General features: G+C 41.9%; 1 protein-coding gene across 1 annotated transcript in view; it reads right to left on the bottom strand.

Annotated features, from left to right (window-relative positions):
* Positions 1-245: 245 nt before the first annotated feature.
* Positions 246-19,957, bottom strand: part of COL2A1 (collagen type II alpha 1 chain) — a 100,123-nt gene continuing 80,411 nt past the window's right edge. The window contains exons 44-54 of the mRNA XM_070740898.1: positions 19,638-19,745; positions 17,542-17,595; positions 16,484-16,591; positions 16,296-16,349; positions 13,739-13,846; positions 12,548-12,601; positions 11,137-11,244; positions 9,825-10,113; positions 7,949-8,136; positions 4,805-5,047; positions 246-884 (exon numbers count right to left, since the gene is read on the bottom strand). Coding sequence (XP_070596999.1) covers positions 738-884; positions 4,805-5,047; positions 7,949-8,136; positions 9,825-10,113; positions 11,137-11,244; positions 12,548-12,601; positions 13,739-13,846; positions 16,296-16,349; positions 16,484-16,591; positions 17,542-17,595; positions 19,638-19,745 — 1,461 coding nt within the window. The 3' untranslated portion in view covers positions 246-737. The remainder of the gene's footprint in view (positions 885-4,804; positions 5,048-7,948; positions 8,137-9,824; positions 10,114-11,136; positions 11,245-12,547; positions 12,602-13,738; positions 13,847-16,295; positions 16,350-16,483; positions 16,592-17,541; positions 17,596-19,637; positions 19,746-19,957) is intronic.

The following is a 19,957-nucleotide window of genomic DNA, read 5'->3' as shown; positions in this document are numbered from 1 at the left end:
GTGAGTGGAAAGGAAGTGTACAATATTCTTTCTTCCAAAATGCACATCTCCATGGTATATAAGGCTTAATCATTGGTGGAGGTGAGAGGTTGCTTTTATTTTCTAGTGCAATTTAGCATGAATACTGGAGAGATTTACACACTAACCCTACGGCTGATTTGGTTTTACAAAAGGAAACTATAAAGTTGAGGCACCAGTCAATAAAATTCAGACTCATAGACAAAAACAAGAAAGAACCAGATTACTACTTTCCAATGAAGGTTTTTATATCAATTGATGTTAAAAAATACAGACTTGTTTTAACAATAATAGCACCATCTTTAGTATCGTACACAGTAATCTTGCTTTGATACGCACTTGGAATGGAGTGGGGAGAAGATTTGGCTACAACCAGGATTGGGGACATCAGCAACTTGGAGAGAATGGCCCTTCATATATACTTGTGAGCTTCCTATCACCACCTGACCCAAGAAAGGCCCTCTAGGAAGACAATAAATAAATAGTACCATTATTAGTTCTTCCTCCCTCCCTCCCTTTCTTTCTTATGCTGGTTTTGTGATCTACTCAAGCAATGATGGCCACAAAAAATGATAAGAAGATCCAAAAAAGGTAAACAAAAAGGTTTTTTTGGGGGAAAGGGAGGAGTTTGGTTCAGCCATTCAGTGCAGAAGTCCTAAAAGTGATTGGGAAGTACTTGGATTGATAAAAAAATATTGATTTTAGGGTTTGTTCTCCTTTTACAAAAAGCACACGGGGCCAATGTCAACACCAAATTCCTGATTGGCGCCACCAATGTCCATAGGCGCAATGTCAATGATGGGCAGGCGTGAAGTCTTCTGAGAGCGATACTCGATGATTGTCTTCCCCCACTTGCCAGTATGTTTCTGGAATGGTGAAAACACACACACACACACAAAAGAGCGCATTAGTTCAAGATCTCTGGTACTCCAGTTTCAATGAGGTGCTTGGATAATAATAAAACACACCTGGATATGCATGGCATGCTTAGACTGGCCCTGACTACTTTCAAATCAGTGGCATTTTATGGCTGCATCAATATTTCAAAAATCTGAGTGGGGAGTTACGATGTCCTTTTTGGCTTGCAATGTAGTTCTGAAGAGTGATGTCATAACACTTGCTCATGGATCTGGTATGGGGTTCTAGAAGATTGTAGGATTCTAGAAGATCAGAGTCTAACGCTCCTTGGAATACTTATATCTTCAGACAGGGTGGGTTGATGGAACACCTATACCAGTGATGGCGAACCTACGGCATGGGTGCCATAGGTGGCACGCGGGACCATATCTGCTGGCACACAAGCAATTGCCCTAGCTCAGCTCCAATGTGCATGTGCTTGTTGGCTAGCTGATTTTCGGCTCACACGGAGGCTATGGTAGGGCATTTTTAGCTTATAGAGGGCCTCCGGGAGAATGAGGACACTTTTGCCTTCTCCTGGCTCCAGGGAAGCCTCTAGAGCAGTGTTTTTCAACCAGTGTGCCGCAAGAGGGGAGAGAAAGAGAGAGAGAGAAAGAAAGCAAGAGAGAGAGAGACAGAGAGAAAGAGGGGGGAGAGAAAGAAAGCGAGTAAGAGAGAAAGCAAGCAAGAGAGAGAGAAAGCAAGAGAGTGTGAGTTTGAGAGAAAGAAAGAAAGCAAGAGAGAGGGAGAGAAAGAAAGCAAGAGAGAGAGAGAGACAGAGAGAAAGGGGGGAGAGAAAGAAAGCGAGTAAGAGAGAAAGCAAGCAAGAGAGAGAGAAAGCAAGAGAGTGTGAGTTTGAGAGAGAAAGAAAGCAAGAGAGAGGGAGAGAAAGAAAGCAAGAGAGAGAGAGAGACAGAGAGAAAGAGGGGGGAGAGAAAGAAAGCGAGTAAGAGAAAGCAAGCAAGAGATAGAGAAAGCAAGAGAGTGTGAGTTTGAGAGAGAAAGAAAGCAAGAGAGAAAGCATGAGAGTGAGTGTGTTTGAGAAAGAAAGCAAGAGAGAGGGAGAGAAAGAAAGCAAGAGAGAGAAAGAAAGCAAGAGAGAGAAAGAGAGAGAGAGGAGAGGAAGGGAGAGAGAGAGGAATGAGAGAAAATGGAGAAAAAAAGAAATGAGAAAATGATTGAGGCAGAGAATAAGAGGAACGAGAGAGAAACAAAAGAGAGAGAGAAGTGACTTGATTTACAGCATATGATAAAAAGCACCCAAAGAATAAGAGAGGGAACCCCCCCCAGTCCCCACCTGTTTTTGGAAATGGTTCAAGAGTGTGTACACACACATGCACACACAAGGGGGGCATAATATGTATAATATGTACTGTCTTAGAGTGTCATTTTGTGTCATTTTGGTTGTTGGTGTGCCCCAGGATTTTGTAAATGTAAAAAATGTGCTGCAGCTCTAAAAAGGTTGAAAATCACTGCTCTAGAGCCTGGAGAGGGTGAAAAACGGGCCTACCGGACCCACCAGAAGTTGGGAAACAGGCCATTTCTAGCTTCCAGAAGGCTTCCAGGGGGAGGGGGAGGCCGTTTTTACCCTCTCCAGACATGGGTGTCAGCATTTGTGCATGCGCGATAGCATGCACGCACACACTTTTGGCACCCATGGAAAAAAAGGTTTGCCATCACTGAGCTATACCCTGTCTGCTCTGATTAATAAAATAATGTGGCAGATTTCAAATATTTCTGGCTTTACAGTGATCCCCCGTTTATTGCGTCCCCAACCATTGCGAAAAGGGTACTTCGCTATTTTTCAACCCGGAAGTCAAAATACCACCTACGCATGCGTGCCCGTTTTTTCTATGGGCACGCATGCGTAGATGGCAACCGGGAGATCAGCTGCTGGGCGGCTTCCCTGGGTCTTCCCCCTCTTGCTGACGTCAGCGAGGAGTTTCCCCACCGCCCACGCAAACTCCTCGCTGCCGCCCGCCCTTCGCCCGCCCACGCCGTTCATTCTCGCCGCTTTCGAGCTGAGTCCTGAAGCGAATTCGCTCCAGGACTCAGCTCGAAAGCGCCGAGAGCCAGCGTGGACAAGCCGTTCGCTGGCGCTGGCTATCGGCGCTTTTGAGCTGAGTCCGGAAGCGAATTCGCTCCCGGACTCAGCTCGAAAGCGCCGAGAGCCAGCGTGGACAAGCCGTTCGTTGGCGCTGGCTATCGGCGCTTTTGAGCTGAGTCCGGAAGCGAATTCGCTCCCGGACTCAGCTCGAAAGCGCCGAGAGCCAGCGTGGACAAGCCGTTCGTTGGCGCTGGCTATCGGCGCTTTTGAGCTGAGTCCGGAAGCGAATTCGCTCCCGGACTCAGCTCGAAAGCGCCGAGAGCCAGCGCCCCCCGGACCCCCAACCCGGGTTTGGGGGGCTGCTAGGAAGCCCCCCATGCCGGCGGCAAACAGCCGCGCCGCCCCCAATCTTCGGCTCCTCGCTAGCGCTGTGGGAGTAAAAACACCATCTGCACATGCGCAGATGGTGTTTTTACTTCCGCAGCGCTACTTCGCGAAAACCCGCTCGTTGCGGGGGGTCCTGGAACGGAACCCTCGCAACGAGCGGGGGATCACTGTATATACTTTTGACTCCTTTTTGGTAACCTGGTCAAGACAGAATATGTAAAATGGTCAATGGTTGGCTGGCCAGGCAGAACAGTCAACAGAAGACCTCCCTTGCAGAACTGGATTCAGAATTGCCTCTCTTCTTCCTTTCAATCTGATATCGCCTAGTACAGTGATGGCGAACCTATGGCATGGGTGCCACAGATGGCACGCAGAGTCATATCTGCTGGCACGCGAGCCGTTGGCCCAACATGCATGTGTGTGACGGCCAGCTGATTTTTGGCTTGCACAGAGGCTCTGAGTGGGCATTTTTGGCTTCCAGAGAGCTTCCAGGGGGGTGGGGGAGGGCATTTTTACCCTTCTCCAGGTCCAGGGAAGCCTTTGGAGCCTGGAGAAGACAAAACAAGACCCTACTTGTTTCCCACCTGAAGTTGGGAAACAGGCCTTTTCGGGCCTCCAGAGGGTGGGGGAAGCTGTTTTCTCACTCCGCAGGCATTGAATTAGGGGTGTGGGCATTTGTGCATAGGGTGCACACACGATCTTTTGACACCCAAGGGGAAAATGGTTCGCCATCACTGTCCTAGGATGATTTAAACCATCATTCTCCTTTAGCTATAAAGCTTGCATCACTAAAAAGAAAAACAAATCCTACTCAGGAATTACTCAGAATGATCCACGTAGAAAAATATAACTGGCTACTTGGCTGAAATGGTAATTTCTGCTACTCTCTTTGATCAGCAAGCTGAGCCTGGTACTGTCATTAGGACCTCTTGCCCTTGAATCAAACAATTGTGTAGTATTTGTATTTACTTTCTTGGTACAAATTAGCCCAATGTTAAATAAATAACATCAAACTTCCAGCAGATGTGGTAGATAAATCCACAGTAACTGAATTTAAACATGCCTGGGATAAACATATATCCATCCTAAGATAAAATACAGAAAATAGTATAAGGGCAGACTAGATGGACCATGAGGTCTTTTTCTGCCGTCAGACTTCTATGTTTCTATGTTTCTATCTTCAAGATCACAGCTCAAAAATTATTTTAGAAATGTGTAAAACTATGATTAGAAATTTGTTCTATGTAGGCAACACCGCTGCAATTTCTTCCCACTTTATGCTCTCCAGAATGAGAGCATTATGCCACCCAATTAGGCAGAACGCTAATTCCCAATAAATAATTTAGAATAATAGGGATAAGGAGGGGACCTTGGGGGTATTCTAATCCAAACCTCTGCCCTGGCAGGAAGGAAGCCCTGTTCCATTTCAGACACGGCTGCTTTCTTTCTACTTACAGTACATCCATCCTGCAAGGCAGTGTAGGTGAACCTGCTATTGCCCTCGGCTCTCATCTCCACGTCGTTGGATCCCTGTATCAGCAGAGCTTTCTTAAGGTTGCCGGATGCTGCATCCATGTAGGCAATGCTGTTCTTGCAGTGGTAGGTAAGGTTTTGTGAGCCTTCAGACGACAAGAGCCGCAGGAAAGTCATCTGGATGTTGGCAGTGTTAGGAGCCAAGTTGTCATCTCCGTAGCTAAACTGGAAAAGGACAAGGCAAAGCCATTAGGACGTGGAAGCCTTAAAAGGAGCCAAGGGAGAAGGGACAGGAATGGCACACGGGAATGGCCAAGAGGACAAAAGCCTGGTGTCAGCATTCCAAGTAATTCACCCATAGAAACCAGAACTCCAAGGCTGACAGATTCCTCAAAGGACAGTTTTATTGGGTAGATTATATTGGCACGGATGGTGAAAACTGACTCTAAAGGTTCCCACAGCTTTCAACTAATTTAAAGTATTATTAAACATAGAAATATAGAAGTCTGACGGCAGGAAAAGACCTCATGGTCCATCTAGTCTGCCCTTATACTATTTTCTGTATTTTATCTTAGGATGGATATATGTTTATCCCAGGCATGTTTAAATTCAGTTACTGTGGATTTATCTACCACGTCTGCTGGAAGTTTGTTCCAAGGATCTACTACTCTTTCAGTAAAATAATATTTTCTCATCTTGCTTTTGATCTTTCCCCCAACTAACTTCAGATTGTGTCCCCTTGTTCTTGTGTTCACTTTCCTATTAAAAACACTTCCCTCCTGGACCTTATTTAACCCTTTAATATATTTAAATGTCTCGATCATGTCCCCCCTTTTCCTTCTGTCCTCCAGACTATACAGATTGAGTTCATTAAGTCTTTCCTGATACGTTTTATGCTTAAGACCTTCCACCATTCTTGTAGCCCGTCTTTGGACCCGTTCAATTTTGTCAATATCTTTTTGTAGGTGAGGTCTCCAGAACTGAACACAGTATTCCAAATGTGGTCTCACCAGCATTCTATATAGCGGGATCATAATCTCCCTCTTCCTGCTTGTTATACCTCTAGCTATGCAGCCAAGCATCCTACTTGCTTTCCCTACTGCCTGACTGCACTGTTCACCCATTTTGAGACTGTCAGAAATCACTACCCCTAAATCCTTTTCTTCTGAAGTATTTGCTAACACAGAACTGCCAATACAATACTCAGATTGAGGATTCCTTTTCCCCAAGTGCATTATTTTACATTTGGAAACATTAAACTGCAGTTTCCATTGCTTTGACCATTTATCTAGTAAAGCTAAATCATTTACCATATTACAGACGCCTCCAGGAATATCAACCCTATTGCGCACTTTAGAGTCATCGGCAAATAGGCAAACCTTCCCTACCAAACCTTCCCCTATGTCACTCACAAACATATTAAAAAGAATAGGACCCAGAACAGACCCTTGTGGCACACCGCTTGTAACCTGACTCTGCTCAGAATACTCGCCGTTAACAATAACTCTCTAATGTCTATGCTATTATTATTTTTATAATAAGGGTTTTTAGTTGTTTTACTAAATTGGATTGTTACATGTTTTTTATCATTGTTGTTAGCCGCCCCGAGTCTGCAGAGAGGGGCAGCATACAAATCCAATAAATAAATAAATAGATAAATAAATAAAAAATTTCCTCCCTCCCCCCCACAGGTCACTGATCATACTGTCCAATCCAGAAGCTGGTCAGTTGCTTGGTTACTTTACTAGAAGTGCCCTCCACTCCTCCACTCGCAACAGACTACCCTACGTAACTAGACTTACAATCCTAGGTTCAGAAAGCGTAGAACTACATCGCCTTAAACACGACCTAAGCATAGCCCATAAAATCATCTGCTACAACGTTCTTCCTGTCAATGACTACTTCAGCTTCAACCACAACAACACACGAGCACACAACGGATACAAACTTGAAGTAAACCGTTCCAAACTCGACTGCAGGAAATATGACTTTAGTAACTGAGTAGTTGATGCATGGAACTCAGTACCAGACTCTGTAGTATCATCACCTAACCCCCAAAACTTTACCCTTAGACTATCTCCACTGTTGACCTCTCCCGATTCCTAAGAGGTCAGTAAGGGGCATGCATAAGTGCACCAGCGTGCCTTCCGTCCCCTGTCCTAATGTTTTCTCTTACTAGTATCATGTATATAAACATTATTATATCTTTGAATACCACCAATATGTACTTGACAAAACAGACAAACGAACAAATAAATAAAAATAAAATAAATTATCTTCACCCCCTCCTCTAGCCAGCCACTTGTAGGAATGCCTTTAGGTTCCCAGAGGAATGTTTTATTGTTTTGGATTAAAAAAACATCTAACTATCTGCCCCTCCCTCCCTCCAAGCCACGATCACTTCAGGGTTGACATACGGAATCCAGCAGGCTATGAACTATAAAGCCTAGAACTACGGCGTCTAAAACACGATCTAAGTATTGCCCACAAGATCATACGCTGCAACGTCCTTCCGGTCAACGACTACTTCAGCTTCAACAGCAACAACACAAGAGCACACAACAGATTCAAACTTAATATCAATCGCTCCAAACTTGACTGCAAAAAATACGACTTTAACAATCGAGTTGTCGAAGCGTGGAACTCATTACCGGACTCAATAGTGTCAACCCCCAATCCCCTACACTTCTCCATTAAACTCTCCACGATTGACCTCTCCCGATTCCTCAGAGGCCAGTAAGGGGCGTATATAAGTGCACTGATGTGCCTATCGTCCCCTGTCCAATTCTCTTTTCTTACCTCTTTTATCTTATATATTCTCTCCTCTATATATATTCTCTTCCTATCCACTTCCCTTCTTTTTACTTCCTATCTTTATATATATATTCCTAATGTATATTCTCTCTCATATGTATTGTATATTGGACAAAGAATAAATAAATAAAAAATGTGATTCAGGACACTTCCTTCAGACAGCATTACAGAAAAACTGCAGTTACTAAATGGATGTTGTGTTGTTAACCCAGAGAAGCTGAGAAAGGGAACTGGGATGCTCACAGTACACTGGCACTCTCTCCAAATCTGTCTAATCAATGCAAAGGCAGCTATTGATTATTGACTACTCACGTGAAAACCTCCATTGATGCTTTCTCCAAACCAGATGTGCTTTTTTTCCTTGTCCTTGCTTGTCCACCAATTCTTCCTGGGAATGCCCTTTGGCTTCGGGTAGACACAGGACTCGCCAGTCTCCATGTTGCAGAAAACCTTTATGGCATCCAAAGTGCAGCCCTGGTTGGGGTCAATCCAATAATCACCTGTAAAAGGGAAACAAAGTCACTTACAAATAAATGTATGTTATGTCTCTGTTTTCACATGCATAGCAATAGCAACAGCACACAGTTATATACTGCTTCACAGTGCTTTACAGCCCTCTCTAAGTGGTTTAAAGTGTCAACATATTGCTCCCATCAATCTGGGTCATTGTACATATACTGTATATTACTTTTTTTTTTTTTTGGTCACACTTGGTAAAAAAAACAGATCCTGCACTGGCCATATTCCTATCCAGGGGGTAGCCTCAGATGTCTAACTAATGCACTAGATGTCTAATTAATCATATTAGAATGGAATTATAATTGAAATTTATTAGTAATCAGGACATGAATGTAAACAGTGAAAGGTTGAAATATCAAGTACTCTAGAAATTATGAAAAAGGCTAAATCTTAAAAGTTTTTGTAAGGTTTAGCTTATAAACATATCTCTAATGTTTACTCTAATATGAACATCACCACTACAATATTCAATGATTAAAGATTCCACATTACATGTTAATATTTTGGACTGTAGTCTATAGTTTTCAGGTTGTGTTAGTTGATTCACTCTGATAACAGAATGGGCATCTAAACTTAGGGAAAAATAGCTACATTTTATCATTTAGTACAGTGTGGTTTCCAGTGATATTCTGGGAAAAGAATATGGCCAGATTTACAAGCTATGGTATCTCTAATATTTTCAAGGAAGCGGATCAAATATCAATAGCACTTAGACTTATATACTGCAGTTTACAGTTAGCCTAATATCCCTAACAATATCCCTAACATTTTACTGACCTCGGAAGGATGGAAGGCTGAGTCAATCTTGAGCCAGTCAGGATTAAACTCCAGGATGTGGACAATGTTAGCCTGCAATACTGCATTCTAACTATTGTTAGAATTCCACATTTTGGGGTGACAGAAATCAAAAATATCCAAGCCACTCTTGCCAGTGAGGGGCTGCCAAAATTACTGCCACACTGTGGGCGTGGCTTATTTTGTGGGTGTGACTTGATGGGCATGTGACTGGGTAGGAGTGGCTAGCTGGGCATGTAACCAGGTGGGAGTGGCTTAATACTCATGTGGCCAGGGGTGGCTTAAAGGTCATGTGACTGGGTGGGAGTGGCCAAGATAAGTTTTCAAATAGGTGCTTGGACTCTTTTTCAGTTGATTAAGTCACATTATTTGAATAGCCACAAAAAGGACAAATGATTTTTGTTGAGTATTATTTGTTGAGGAGCACAGTAACATTTTAAAGTTTTGTACTGAACCCACAAGGTTCAGTATGATAACAGATTAGGCAAGTAGCTCGATTTTCTTTAATTGCTATAAAAGTTCAGTTCTCGATAATGATTAAAATGATTAGAGCGTTTATGGGTAAAAACATACTATTTAATTATCTCCTATTTTAAAAGTAATTAAGGATCATACTAAGGTACTAGAGAAGAAAGGACAATAAAAAAAACTATTAAGTACAGTATTCAATAAATACTGCATAAACCTACTACCCCCACTGCATCCCACTCCTGTGGGGGCAGCAACCCATCACTGACTCTTGCTCTGAGAGACATTTATATATGCTTCGAATGGGAATCATTTGGTTCTCTCTGGGTATAGGTTTTACATAACTCTGCTGACAGAACTCCGGCCCACCCCAAATCAGTTAGGGGCACTCCGCCTGGAGACTCACCACTCTTCCATTCAGGGTGGCATAGTTTCAGGTCACGGCAGGTTCGAGCTGGGTTCTTCTTGCTGCCCTCAGGATTTCGGATGCTCTCAATCTGGTTGTTGAGAGTCTTCAAGGTGGCATCGACCTCAACGTCATGCTGCCGCAAATTACTGAAAGCCTGATCAGATCGCATGTAGCGCATTGGGTCAGGGCCTTTCTCAGTCTGGCCGAGGCCAGCAAAGGCTGACATGTCAATCCCAGTTCCAGGGGGGCCAGGTGGGCCTGGGGGGCCAGGATTGCCAGGAGGACCCTGTCAGAGAAGAGGAAAGGAGGCCATTCTAACAGAATTGCCTTAGGACAGAAATCTCTCCCTCCCCTCTCTCTCCCCCTCCCTCCTTCCCCTCAAATATATATGTGTACATAAACATATATACATACATATATATAAAGCTCAGTGTGCTATGTGCAAATGGCATATAGTTGCTGTCCTATAATTAGAAATGCCTTTTGAAATAGGATAGTTTATAAATGTAATAAGTAACAAGCAAATAAATATAAATATTTCATCATACACTGCTCCAATTAAATGAAGGGAACACTTAAACAACACAATATAACTCCAAGTAAATCAAACTTCTGTGAAATCAAATTCCACTTAGGAAGCAACACTGATTGACAATCAACTTCACATGCTGTTGTGCACATTCAACTTTATACAGAACCAAGTATTCAATGAGAATATTTCATTCATTCAGATATAGGATGTGTTATTTGAGGGTTCCCTTTATTTTTTTTTTGAGCAGTATAGAATACCATGTTATTTTTTATTCATAGAATAATAACATTCATACAAAATACCTAGTCTTTCAATTAATTCCCCATGAAAAAAAAAAGCCAACATCTTTTATGTAATGTATTGTAGCTTTTTATTTCTGTAGACCTTGATTTGTAACTGTTCATTTAGTGATGGTCTGAAGTCATGATGGCACTGAAAGAAGTGACTTATGACCATTATCCACCCATGATCCAAAATTGCAGCCCAAATTCAGACACTTGTCAACTGACTCATATTTACAATTGTAACAGTGTCCTGGCTCATGTGATCACCTTTTGCGACCTTCTAACAATCAAAGTCACTGGGGAAGTCATATTCTAACTAACTTAACTAACTTAATGACTGCAGTGATTCCCTAAGAGCTATGCCAAGAAAGGTTGTAAAATGGGAGCAAAGTTCACTTAACTGTCCTGCTAAATGACAGAAATTTTGGGCTCAATTATGGTCATTAAGTTGAGGACTACCTGTATTTATAGCTTTTTAAAAAAAGTTACTTACAGCTGGACCAGTTTCTCCACTACGACCACGTGGGCCAGGGGGGCCAATTGGCCCAGGCATTCCATTTGAGCCATCCTTGCCAGAGGGACCAACAGGACCTGGGGGACCCTAGGAGAAAGCCAAAAAAAAAATTACAGGTGAGAATCAGCTGATCATAAATGCTGCCTATATAATAAATGTACGAGGGAAAGAACTTTCGGGCTGCATCATAAATTTGTCCAACCAACCAATCCATCCATCCATCCATCCATCCCACTGATGCTCCCAAGTTTCTGCTACAACCAAATTGCAGTAGGAGAGCCTTTCCTAATCTGACCTGCTCCACATACGGCGGAAGCTTCCCAGCCCTTATAGCGATTGCAATAGCACTTAAGACTTATATACCGCTTCATTTATATACTGCAGTTTACAGAATCAGCCTATTGCCCCCAACGTTCTGGGTCCTCATTTTACCCACCTCGGTGTTGGATTTAACCACTCTACTACATGCTTGCACTGTCTTGTAAACACATCTCTATGGTCAGGTCACAATTAACTGACCAGCATGTCACCTTTTGATGACCAAAAGGGGCGGGTACTCTGCAGACTATATAAACTTCTGCAGAGTAGGTACTCCTCCCCTTTCGATCCTCTTTTTGGCCCTGCTGACCCTTTCTTCCACCTCCTTCTCTCTCCCTGTGTGTTCCATTGTCCTCGGCTGAGGACACATGTGTGAGATCAATCCGAAGACATCCTCACACATGGAAGCATCCAGAAGTTATTGATATATATTGAAATATAAGCATATGTGCCTGCATTACGTAAATGCAGGAATCAACAGAATTGTAAGTAAAGATTACAGTTTATTTCCTCTTTATGAAGGGCTGATCATTCATTACCAACAAATGGGATTCTAAGCCATACAATTGATTTCTTGCCATGCTGAATCCGCTGCAACTTAAGCCAGCTAAACTCTGCTAATACTAGTAATATTAATATTAACCAGGATACCCAACAAAGCCCAACACTCGGAAGGATGGAAGGCTGAGTCAACCTTGAGCTGGTGGTGAGGTTTGAACTGCTGAACTATAGCCACAAGTCAGCAGAAGCAGTTTGCAGTACTGCACTCCAGCCACTGCGTCACCAAAGCTTAGGATGTGAGCCAGAAGGAGATTTGGAAACAAGAGATGTCCTATTGCTCCTCTTTGACTCAGTAGTAATTGCTTCTATCCTCTCCTTAAACCAATCAACCTCAAGAATTCAGAGCCTACTGTCACTCTTGGGAGGAAAAATATGAAGTTTTGCAAATCACAGCATCGTCGTGCCTGATGAATCAAGAGTCCGTGCAGCAGATTGAATACCCATAAAATGACAGGTGACTTAATTGTTCACGAAATTAGGTTTTCTGAAGTACCCTGTTCATTGTACTTACCCTGGGACCAGAGGGACCACCGGGACCAGATGTACCTTGATCTCCAGAAGGACCCTAAGGAAGAAAGGAAAACAGCTGCATGGTTAAATCTGAATATTGTGCATTATAGTTTCTCCGCAGTCCAAGTGGTCTCTACGACATGGAGCCTTACTCCTTGTGGGCTTTGATTCATTGACCTTTGTGCATGAATTAACATGCCAGTGATCCTCTATGGACCTTCACGTCAAAGGAGAAATTTATTACAAAGTACAAACTCATCCAATGTATCTTGCAACTGTATCTTTTGGAGGAGGCCATTAGTAGGGAATAGAATGGCCAAATAATAACTATGTCCTGGACTGAAGATCCTTTGATCGGTTTTCAAAGACCTTCTGTGTTGCATGGGAGATAATTTAAATTCCCAAGCCTAAACAGGGCTTGTTTACTATATAGAATTTCAGTTCACAAGTCTTACCAAAAGTTATTGCATTTATGAAATCTTTGTAGAGAGCAATGCATACAGCAGATTCTTATGGACTGATTCTTATCCTTGTTACAATAGGAGGAACAGATCATCAATCAGACTAGAGCTGGAAGGGACCTTAGAGGTCTTTTAGCCCAACTTCCTGCTCAAGCAGGAGAACCTCTACCATTTCAGACAGCTCGCTCTCCAGCTTCTTCTTAAAAACCTCCAGCGATGAAGCACCCATAATTTCTGAAGGCAAAGCTGTTCCTCTGGTCAATTGTTCTCACTGTTAGCAAATTTCTCCTTAATTCCAGGTTGCTTATCTCCTTCATTAGTTTCCATCCATTGTTTCTTGTTCTGCCCTCTGGTGCTTTGGAGAATAAGTTGACCCCTTTTCTTTGTGGTAGCTCCTCAGATATTGGAATCATCACTGCTCTCATGTCACCCCTCCATCCGTCTTTTCTCTAGCCTGCCATACTATGCCCAGATTTATTTATTTTATTTATTTTATTGGATTTGTATGCCGCCCCTCTCTGAGGACTCGGGGCGGCTCGCAACATATATAAAGAGACAGTAATAAAGTCAATCCAGTTAATACATAAAACAATCCTTAAACATCTACTTTAAAAACTTCCATTACCATTCATTCAACAATAGTACTAGAAACATTCCTTGGCCCTCCCCAAGCCTAGAACGGAGCCTCTGGGGCTGAATCCCATCCAGGACCTGCTGAAATCAAAACTTACAGGAGGTCCAGGGAGACCCTGCAGGCCAGTGAATCCTCGGTGACCCTTCAGACCTCGTTCTCCTGCCTCTCCAGCTTCACCTTTGTCGCCACGAAGACCTTGCATACCCTAGAAGTATAAAACACAAGCCGTCATCAGCAACAGAGTAATCAATGCCTGGAATTCACTATCTGACTCTGTGTTTTTTTCCCCAAGCCCCAAAGACTTTAACCTTAGACCGTCTACTGTCGACCTCACCCCATTCCTAAGAGGTCTGTACCTATCATCCCTGTTTTACTGTCCTATTGTTCTCTTTGCTTATGTTTATAGCTATCTTGTACGTTTGACAAACAAATAAATAAAGGACTGGAGAATCACAGGAAAGCCCGCTTGCTACAGAATACAGGAGACGATGTTGTTGTTACTCCACAATGCTTTATATATTTGCCCAATAGAAAACGTGAATAATTAACTTTCATATTGACAGTATCTCTATTTCAGGCTTGGCAAGTGAGTTTCATAGTTCTGGTTGTTATGTTCTTATGTCATAAAGCCCCTTTGTTCCTTGCAAAGGATGTTATGACATCAATCCTTGCCCTAAAATTCCAATCGTCTCTCTTGATACAATGCTAACTATAGTGATTAAACTAGAAAAAACATTGGTTACTTTGAGCTTAATTTGAATGTACTGAAACATGTTTATACCATGTTTAATTTCTATGAACTTTAGATTTGGACCTTTTGGGCAGAATCAGACAGATTACCTTGATGTGTACAAGTTAAATAGAAGACTATAGTGGTTTGGTCTTTCTTTGGCAGTAAATGCTTATAGCAGAAGCAACCAGTTAAATGCTCATGTGTCTTAATGTGTCCACAAATATCTCTTTTCAGTAAAAAATAAAAATAAAAATGGAAACTAGTATGTCGCAATGTAAGCAAAAAAAGCCTCCAGCGTTATTTTTATCTACAAAAAAAATACCTCAGGCGCCAAAAGAAATGCCCTGTGAGCATACTTAAGGGGAAAAATGATGGCTGTAGTTATCTGTTTGGAATTGTACTCATTTTCTGTGGAGCAAATAAAGAAAAATAAAGTCTTGGGTGGTGGTAGTGAATAAGTAGAAATTACCTTGGGAGCTAAAAAATAAAATGGCAAGGAATTATTGTTCCATTTGTCCATATACGCCCTGGCAGAAATTCTATGATTAGACTAAATAGGGAATGCTCTCAGCATTTTTAGTGCATTCTAGCCACAGGCTAATAGTGCTAGAATGCTGTCCAGCACTCACTCATGGTGACCTCAAGTGATAAATGAAAAAGATGTCCGCCGACTCGCCCTCCTGGGTGAAATAATTAGTTGATCTTTGATGTGTTTTATGGCTATCTGGTAAAAAGTAATTCCAGTTTTAGAAACATCTTATTCATGTGTAACATATATTATTTCAAGAAATGAACATTCGAGATACAACTATGGTGGGGGTTTTTTGGAAATCTCGTGCTGCTTCTCAATCTGAGACATCTTTAAATGATTGCTGGTATTTAATAATACATATATTGGTTGCTGCAAGAATTACATTTGCACAGAAATGGAAAGAAAAGGAAATACCAAAAGATGTAGAAGTATTTAAAAAAAAATTATAGAATGTGTGGAATTAGACATGATGACAAAAAACCTTGAACAACCAAGTTGAAACAGAATTTTATAAAATATGGGATAAAGTATATAAATGGTGGAATTTTAAAAATAGTTTTAAAAATTAAATAAGTAAGAATTTATAATTATTTGAAATTATTAATCTGATGGTAAACTGTATGCATATATGAATAGTTTAAAAACAATATAAACATAGAGTAGTTTTGCAATATGATAAATTTAGAAGTGTTATATTTTATATTTTATTTTAGATTAAACATTTGATATTTTATAGATAAGAAAATTAATTAATATAGAGAATATAGAGATAAATTTAATAAGAATATAGAGTACGTGTATTATGGTTTTGTATTGATCTGATTATAGTTAGGCTTTTTTTGTGTGTGTACTAGTTAGACTTCTACGATAAGTGGAGCAATGGTAGCTCCTTAAATGTTGAATGTTGTTTGTTTTTTGTTTGTCTTTTGAAAAATAATTAAAAAAATTGAAAAAAGAAAAAGAAAGCAGAGGCAAGGAAAGACTACCCCACTTCAGATAAATGTGCAAAGTGCTCCTGTACAAGCAACATCCGGTTATCGTACCCGAGAGGCCTCTATTCAAGTATCACATAAACATACATGTATATAGGTTTGCACTGCACTTGGCCTCCGTCCCTGTAATTTGTTTTTTGTTGTTGTTCATATGGCAGGGTTCACATATTTAAGAGCCAGACCTACTTTACCAATTGGCTTTGCAAAACATGAAGTGCTCCCCACGGCATTGAGCCATTGTGCTAATCGCACAAATTGAAAATGAATTCTCCTGGCTAGACATAGCAAGGGCACAGCTGCAATTTGACTTGATTGCTTTTGGTTCTGTGGGGAATTCCACAATGTTTACTAGGAAGTCAGAAGACGATGGAGCTGGACAAAAGGAAAAAGTACTTACAGGTAAGCCCCTTGCTCCTGCAAGGCCAGTCGGGCCAATGGGACCTTGAGGACCCTGGAAAAACAAAGCAAAAGAATGAGATGTTGGCCTAGCCTTCTGTCAATGAGAAGATGGAAGACTGCAGTTCTCAGAATGGATCTGAAGAGTTGGTTTCATTCCAGCTTCTTCCTTGTTACTAAACACTTAACTGTTTCACCTCTGTCTCCTTGTTTGCCAGTTGGACCAACAGGCCCTGGAGAACCAGGTGAGCCAGGAGCACCATGACTTCCAACAGGACCAGTCTCACCACGTTCACCCTGTTTGGAGAGAGAGGAAAGACACAAAGTTCAAATATTTAATGCCGCATATATGAAGGGTGGTGGAGTAAGAGACAACTACCCAATAGAAAACTGCCTTTTCATTTGTAACAAACATGAAATATCATCATTATCATTATTAGCCCAAATTCAGGTCTATGATATTAGGAGACACAGGATACCATTGTCAATACAAGGGCTGAAGAAGCCATTTGGGAAACATTTGGGGAAACTAGTCAGTTGCAGTTGTTTATAACCCGACCCAGTGTGACAGAGTTATGAGACTCCAGAAATTCCTCCTTTATGTTATCTATTCACATTTATTATTTGACTGACCAACTACTCATAAATGATTTTGGATAGTTTATATGGATTACCGTAAAAGCAAAAATGTCAGATTAAAACCATCACCGATTCTATCCATGCTACCCTCCTGGTCAGGCACAAAGGATCAAGACCGCATGTTAATTTGCAGTTCAGAAAATTTACTGTCAAAACCTATATACAGGAATTTAGTTAAAGTTTAATATTAAATTGCCGCCAGATAAGGGTCAACAAAATTTAAGAGGGTTTGGACTTAAACTGTTTGTGGGAACGTAATTAGTCTAAGCTGATGACATGCTTAACTCTGCCCCTCAGTTCTGCCTACTCTTCTATACACTCCATTCTAACAGGGGGAAACAGCTTGGGTTGTCTAGTACTGCACTCTATCATGAAAACTATGCTGCCCTCGGAGGCAAAATGGGATATTTAAAAGTCAGAAAATGGTGGTTGAGAATATGAATGAAGAAAGAAAGCCATATAAAGGGCAGGCATCCTGTCTGAGATTATTTGGGTAAATTATTATCTCTATAACCTCCTAGCCAAAAGCAGTGATGAAACACTAACCAAATAAAAGAGGTGAATTAAAATAGATTCCTGGAGCTGATCAACACCTCCAATACACTTACCTTCGGTCCTGGGGAACCATCTCTGCCTGGAGGACCATCTGAACCAGGATTACCCTGAGAACAAGAAGAGGGTAGTTATTTCTGAGAAAACTAGGAAGGCGCTTGTGCAGCTGGGGTCTGGCAATTAATTAGGAGTTGGTAGAAACATTTTCTACTAATGAAAAACTGCATATGTTCTGTGATGACCTGATCCTTGAATTGTCCCATACCCCCCTACTCATCTTAAACAGAAGGTATCCTCTTTCTCTTGGAGGTCAAACTAGAGCAAACTCTGGTTTGGTAAATTCTCATCTGAAATACAGTAATACCTCGTCTTACAAACCTAATTGGTTCCAGGGGGAGGTTCGTAAGACGAAAAGTTCGTAAGACGAAACATTGTTTCCCATAGGAAACAATATAAAATCAATTAATCCGTGCAACGGAAAAAAACCACAAAAAACGCCACCGCCCGGCTGTCACCTTTTGAAACAGCTGGGGGGCTTCCCAGCGTCCTCCTGAACTCGAACGCCAAACCCGAACTTCTGGGTTTGGCGTTTGGGAGGCTGCCGAGAAGCCCCCCGGCTGTTTCAAAAGACGACAGCCGGGCGGCGGGGCTTCCCGGTGGCCTCCCGAACGCCAAACCTGGAAGTTCGGCAAAGGTTCGGGTTCGGGAGGCTGCTGGGAAGCCCCGCCGCCCGGCTGTCACCTTTTAAAACAGCTGGGGGGCTTCTCGGCAGCCTCCCGAACACCGAACCCGGAAGTTTGGGTTTGGCGTTCGGGTTCAGGAGGATGCTGAGAAGCCCCCCAGCTGTTTCAAAAAGCGACAGCCGGGCGGCGGGGCTTCTCGGCAGCGGCGGCGGGTTCGTAAGAAGAAAAAAGTTCGTAAGAAGAGGCAAAATTTTTCTTGGGTTGTTCGTAAGACGAGGGGTTCGTATCATGAGGTACCACTGTACAGTTGTTATACTATTAAAAGGCTCCTCGGGGCTTCATGCTGTAGTTACCAAGCTTTAGCCTAAGCTAACCAGCACGATATATAACCATATCCTGAACATGAAATTCAAATACTTTGGCCACTTCATGAGAAGGAAGGACTCACTGGAGAAGAGCCTAATGCTGGGAACGATTGAGGGCAAAAGAAGACGGCAGAGAATGAGGTGGCTGGATGGAGTCACTGAAGCAGTCGGTGTGAGCATAAATGGGCTCCAGAGGATGGTAAAGGACAGGAGGAATGTTGTCCATGGAGTCGTGATGGGTGGGATAGGACTTCTCAACTATCAACAATTACTAGCAAGAGCAAAAAGGGCACAGAACCAGAGCTATTTCCCATTTGCTACTGAACCCAAACCCTCACAGTCTTCTAGCTTTCTGCAACCCACTTCCCAAATTCACCCTTTAAATTTTTTTTGGTATAAGCTCTATTTGTAACTGCAGCTTCTATCAGCTTTGTCATCTTATTTATCCGCTGATGGTGATGGACAAAGGAATAAATTGAAAAGGTCCTGTCTATTAGTCTGATCATCTGCTTCTTTGATGCTGTTATTACACCATGTCTAAAATTATTCCATCAGAAAACAAAAAAATGTTTCCATATTTTTAAAAAAATATGGCAATAAGAGCAATGGTTTTAAATTAGTGTATGGGTGGACCATATGAACAAGAGAAGGTATGTGCCAAGCCCTCCCCAAAGCCGTCATATCATGCCAACCTTCACACTATTTTGCCATGAGCTTCCTTGTCTTCCATGGTTGTTAATATGGGGAAAAGGCATCTCCCCTCTTTTAGAGGGGAGCCATAGGTGTTTAATTAATTTTCATTCTGCATTAACCCCATTCATCAGGAGGAACTTTCAATAAAGGTCAAGGCTCAAGGAATAAATATGTTTGGAAACAGGCAATATACTCTTCAAGAACTTTGAAATGACTATATCAGATACTCCTTGAGTTGTGAAATATTGCATTGAATGTCGTGCTGTGGTTGTATTATACCTAGTCATTATATAATGGGAAAGGATAGATATTTATTTAAATACTCTCCTGAGAGGAAGCACCCTTGTGAGGAACCAGAAATGCATCTTTTATATTCCATTTGAGAAACGTGCCTAGGTTAATTGGACTCACCTCACGGCCAGGTTCACCAGAGGGACCAGTCAAACCAGGTGGACCAACTGGGCCAGGTGGGCCTCTATCTCCTGGACCTCCAGAAGATCCTTGTTTACCAGGCTCACCCTGGGGGAAGAAAACCAATTTGAGCAAGCAGAAGACTATTTTGACAGTAAACTGGACAAGGTAAAATGAAAAACCTAAGTCGATTTTCCCCATCAAAATTAAGCTAAAAATTAAACTAAAAATTGTTTGTCCAGTTTTACTCCATAATCATATGAAGATGATGAACCTATTTTGTGCAAGGTCAGTTTGTGAGTTTTAAAACTTGGATGAAT

Source organism: Erythrolamprus reginae, chromosome 2 (genome assembly GCF_031021105.1).
Source record: "Erythrolamprus reginae isolate rEryReg1 chromosome 2, rEryReg1.hap1, whole genome shotgun sequence".
NCBI classification, from domain to species: domain Eukaryota; kingdom Metazoa; phylum Chordata; class Lepidosauria; order Squamata; family Dipsadidae; genus Erythrolamprus; species Erythrolamprus reginae.
This window is presented reverse-complemented; position numbering and strand designations above follow the sequence as displayed.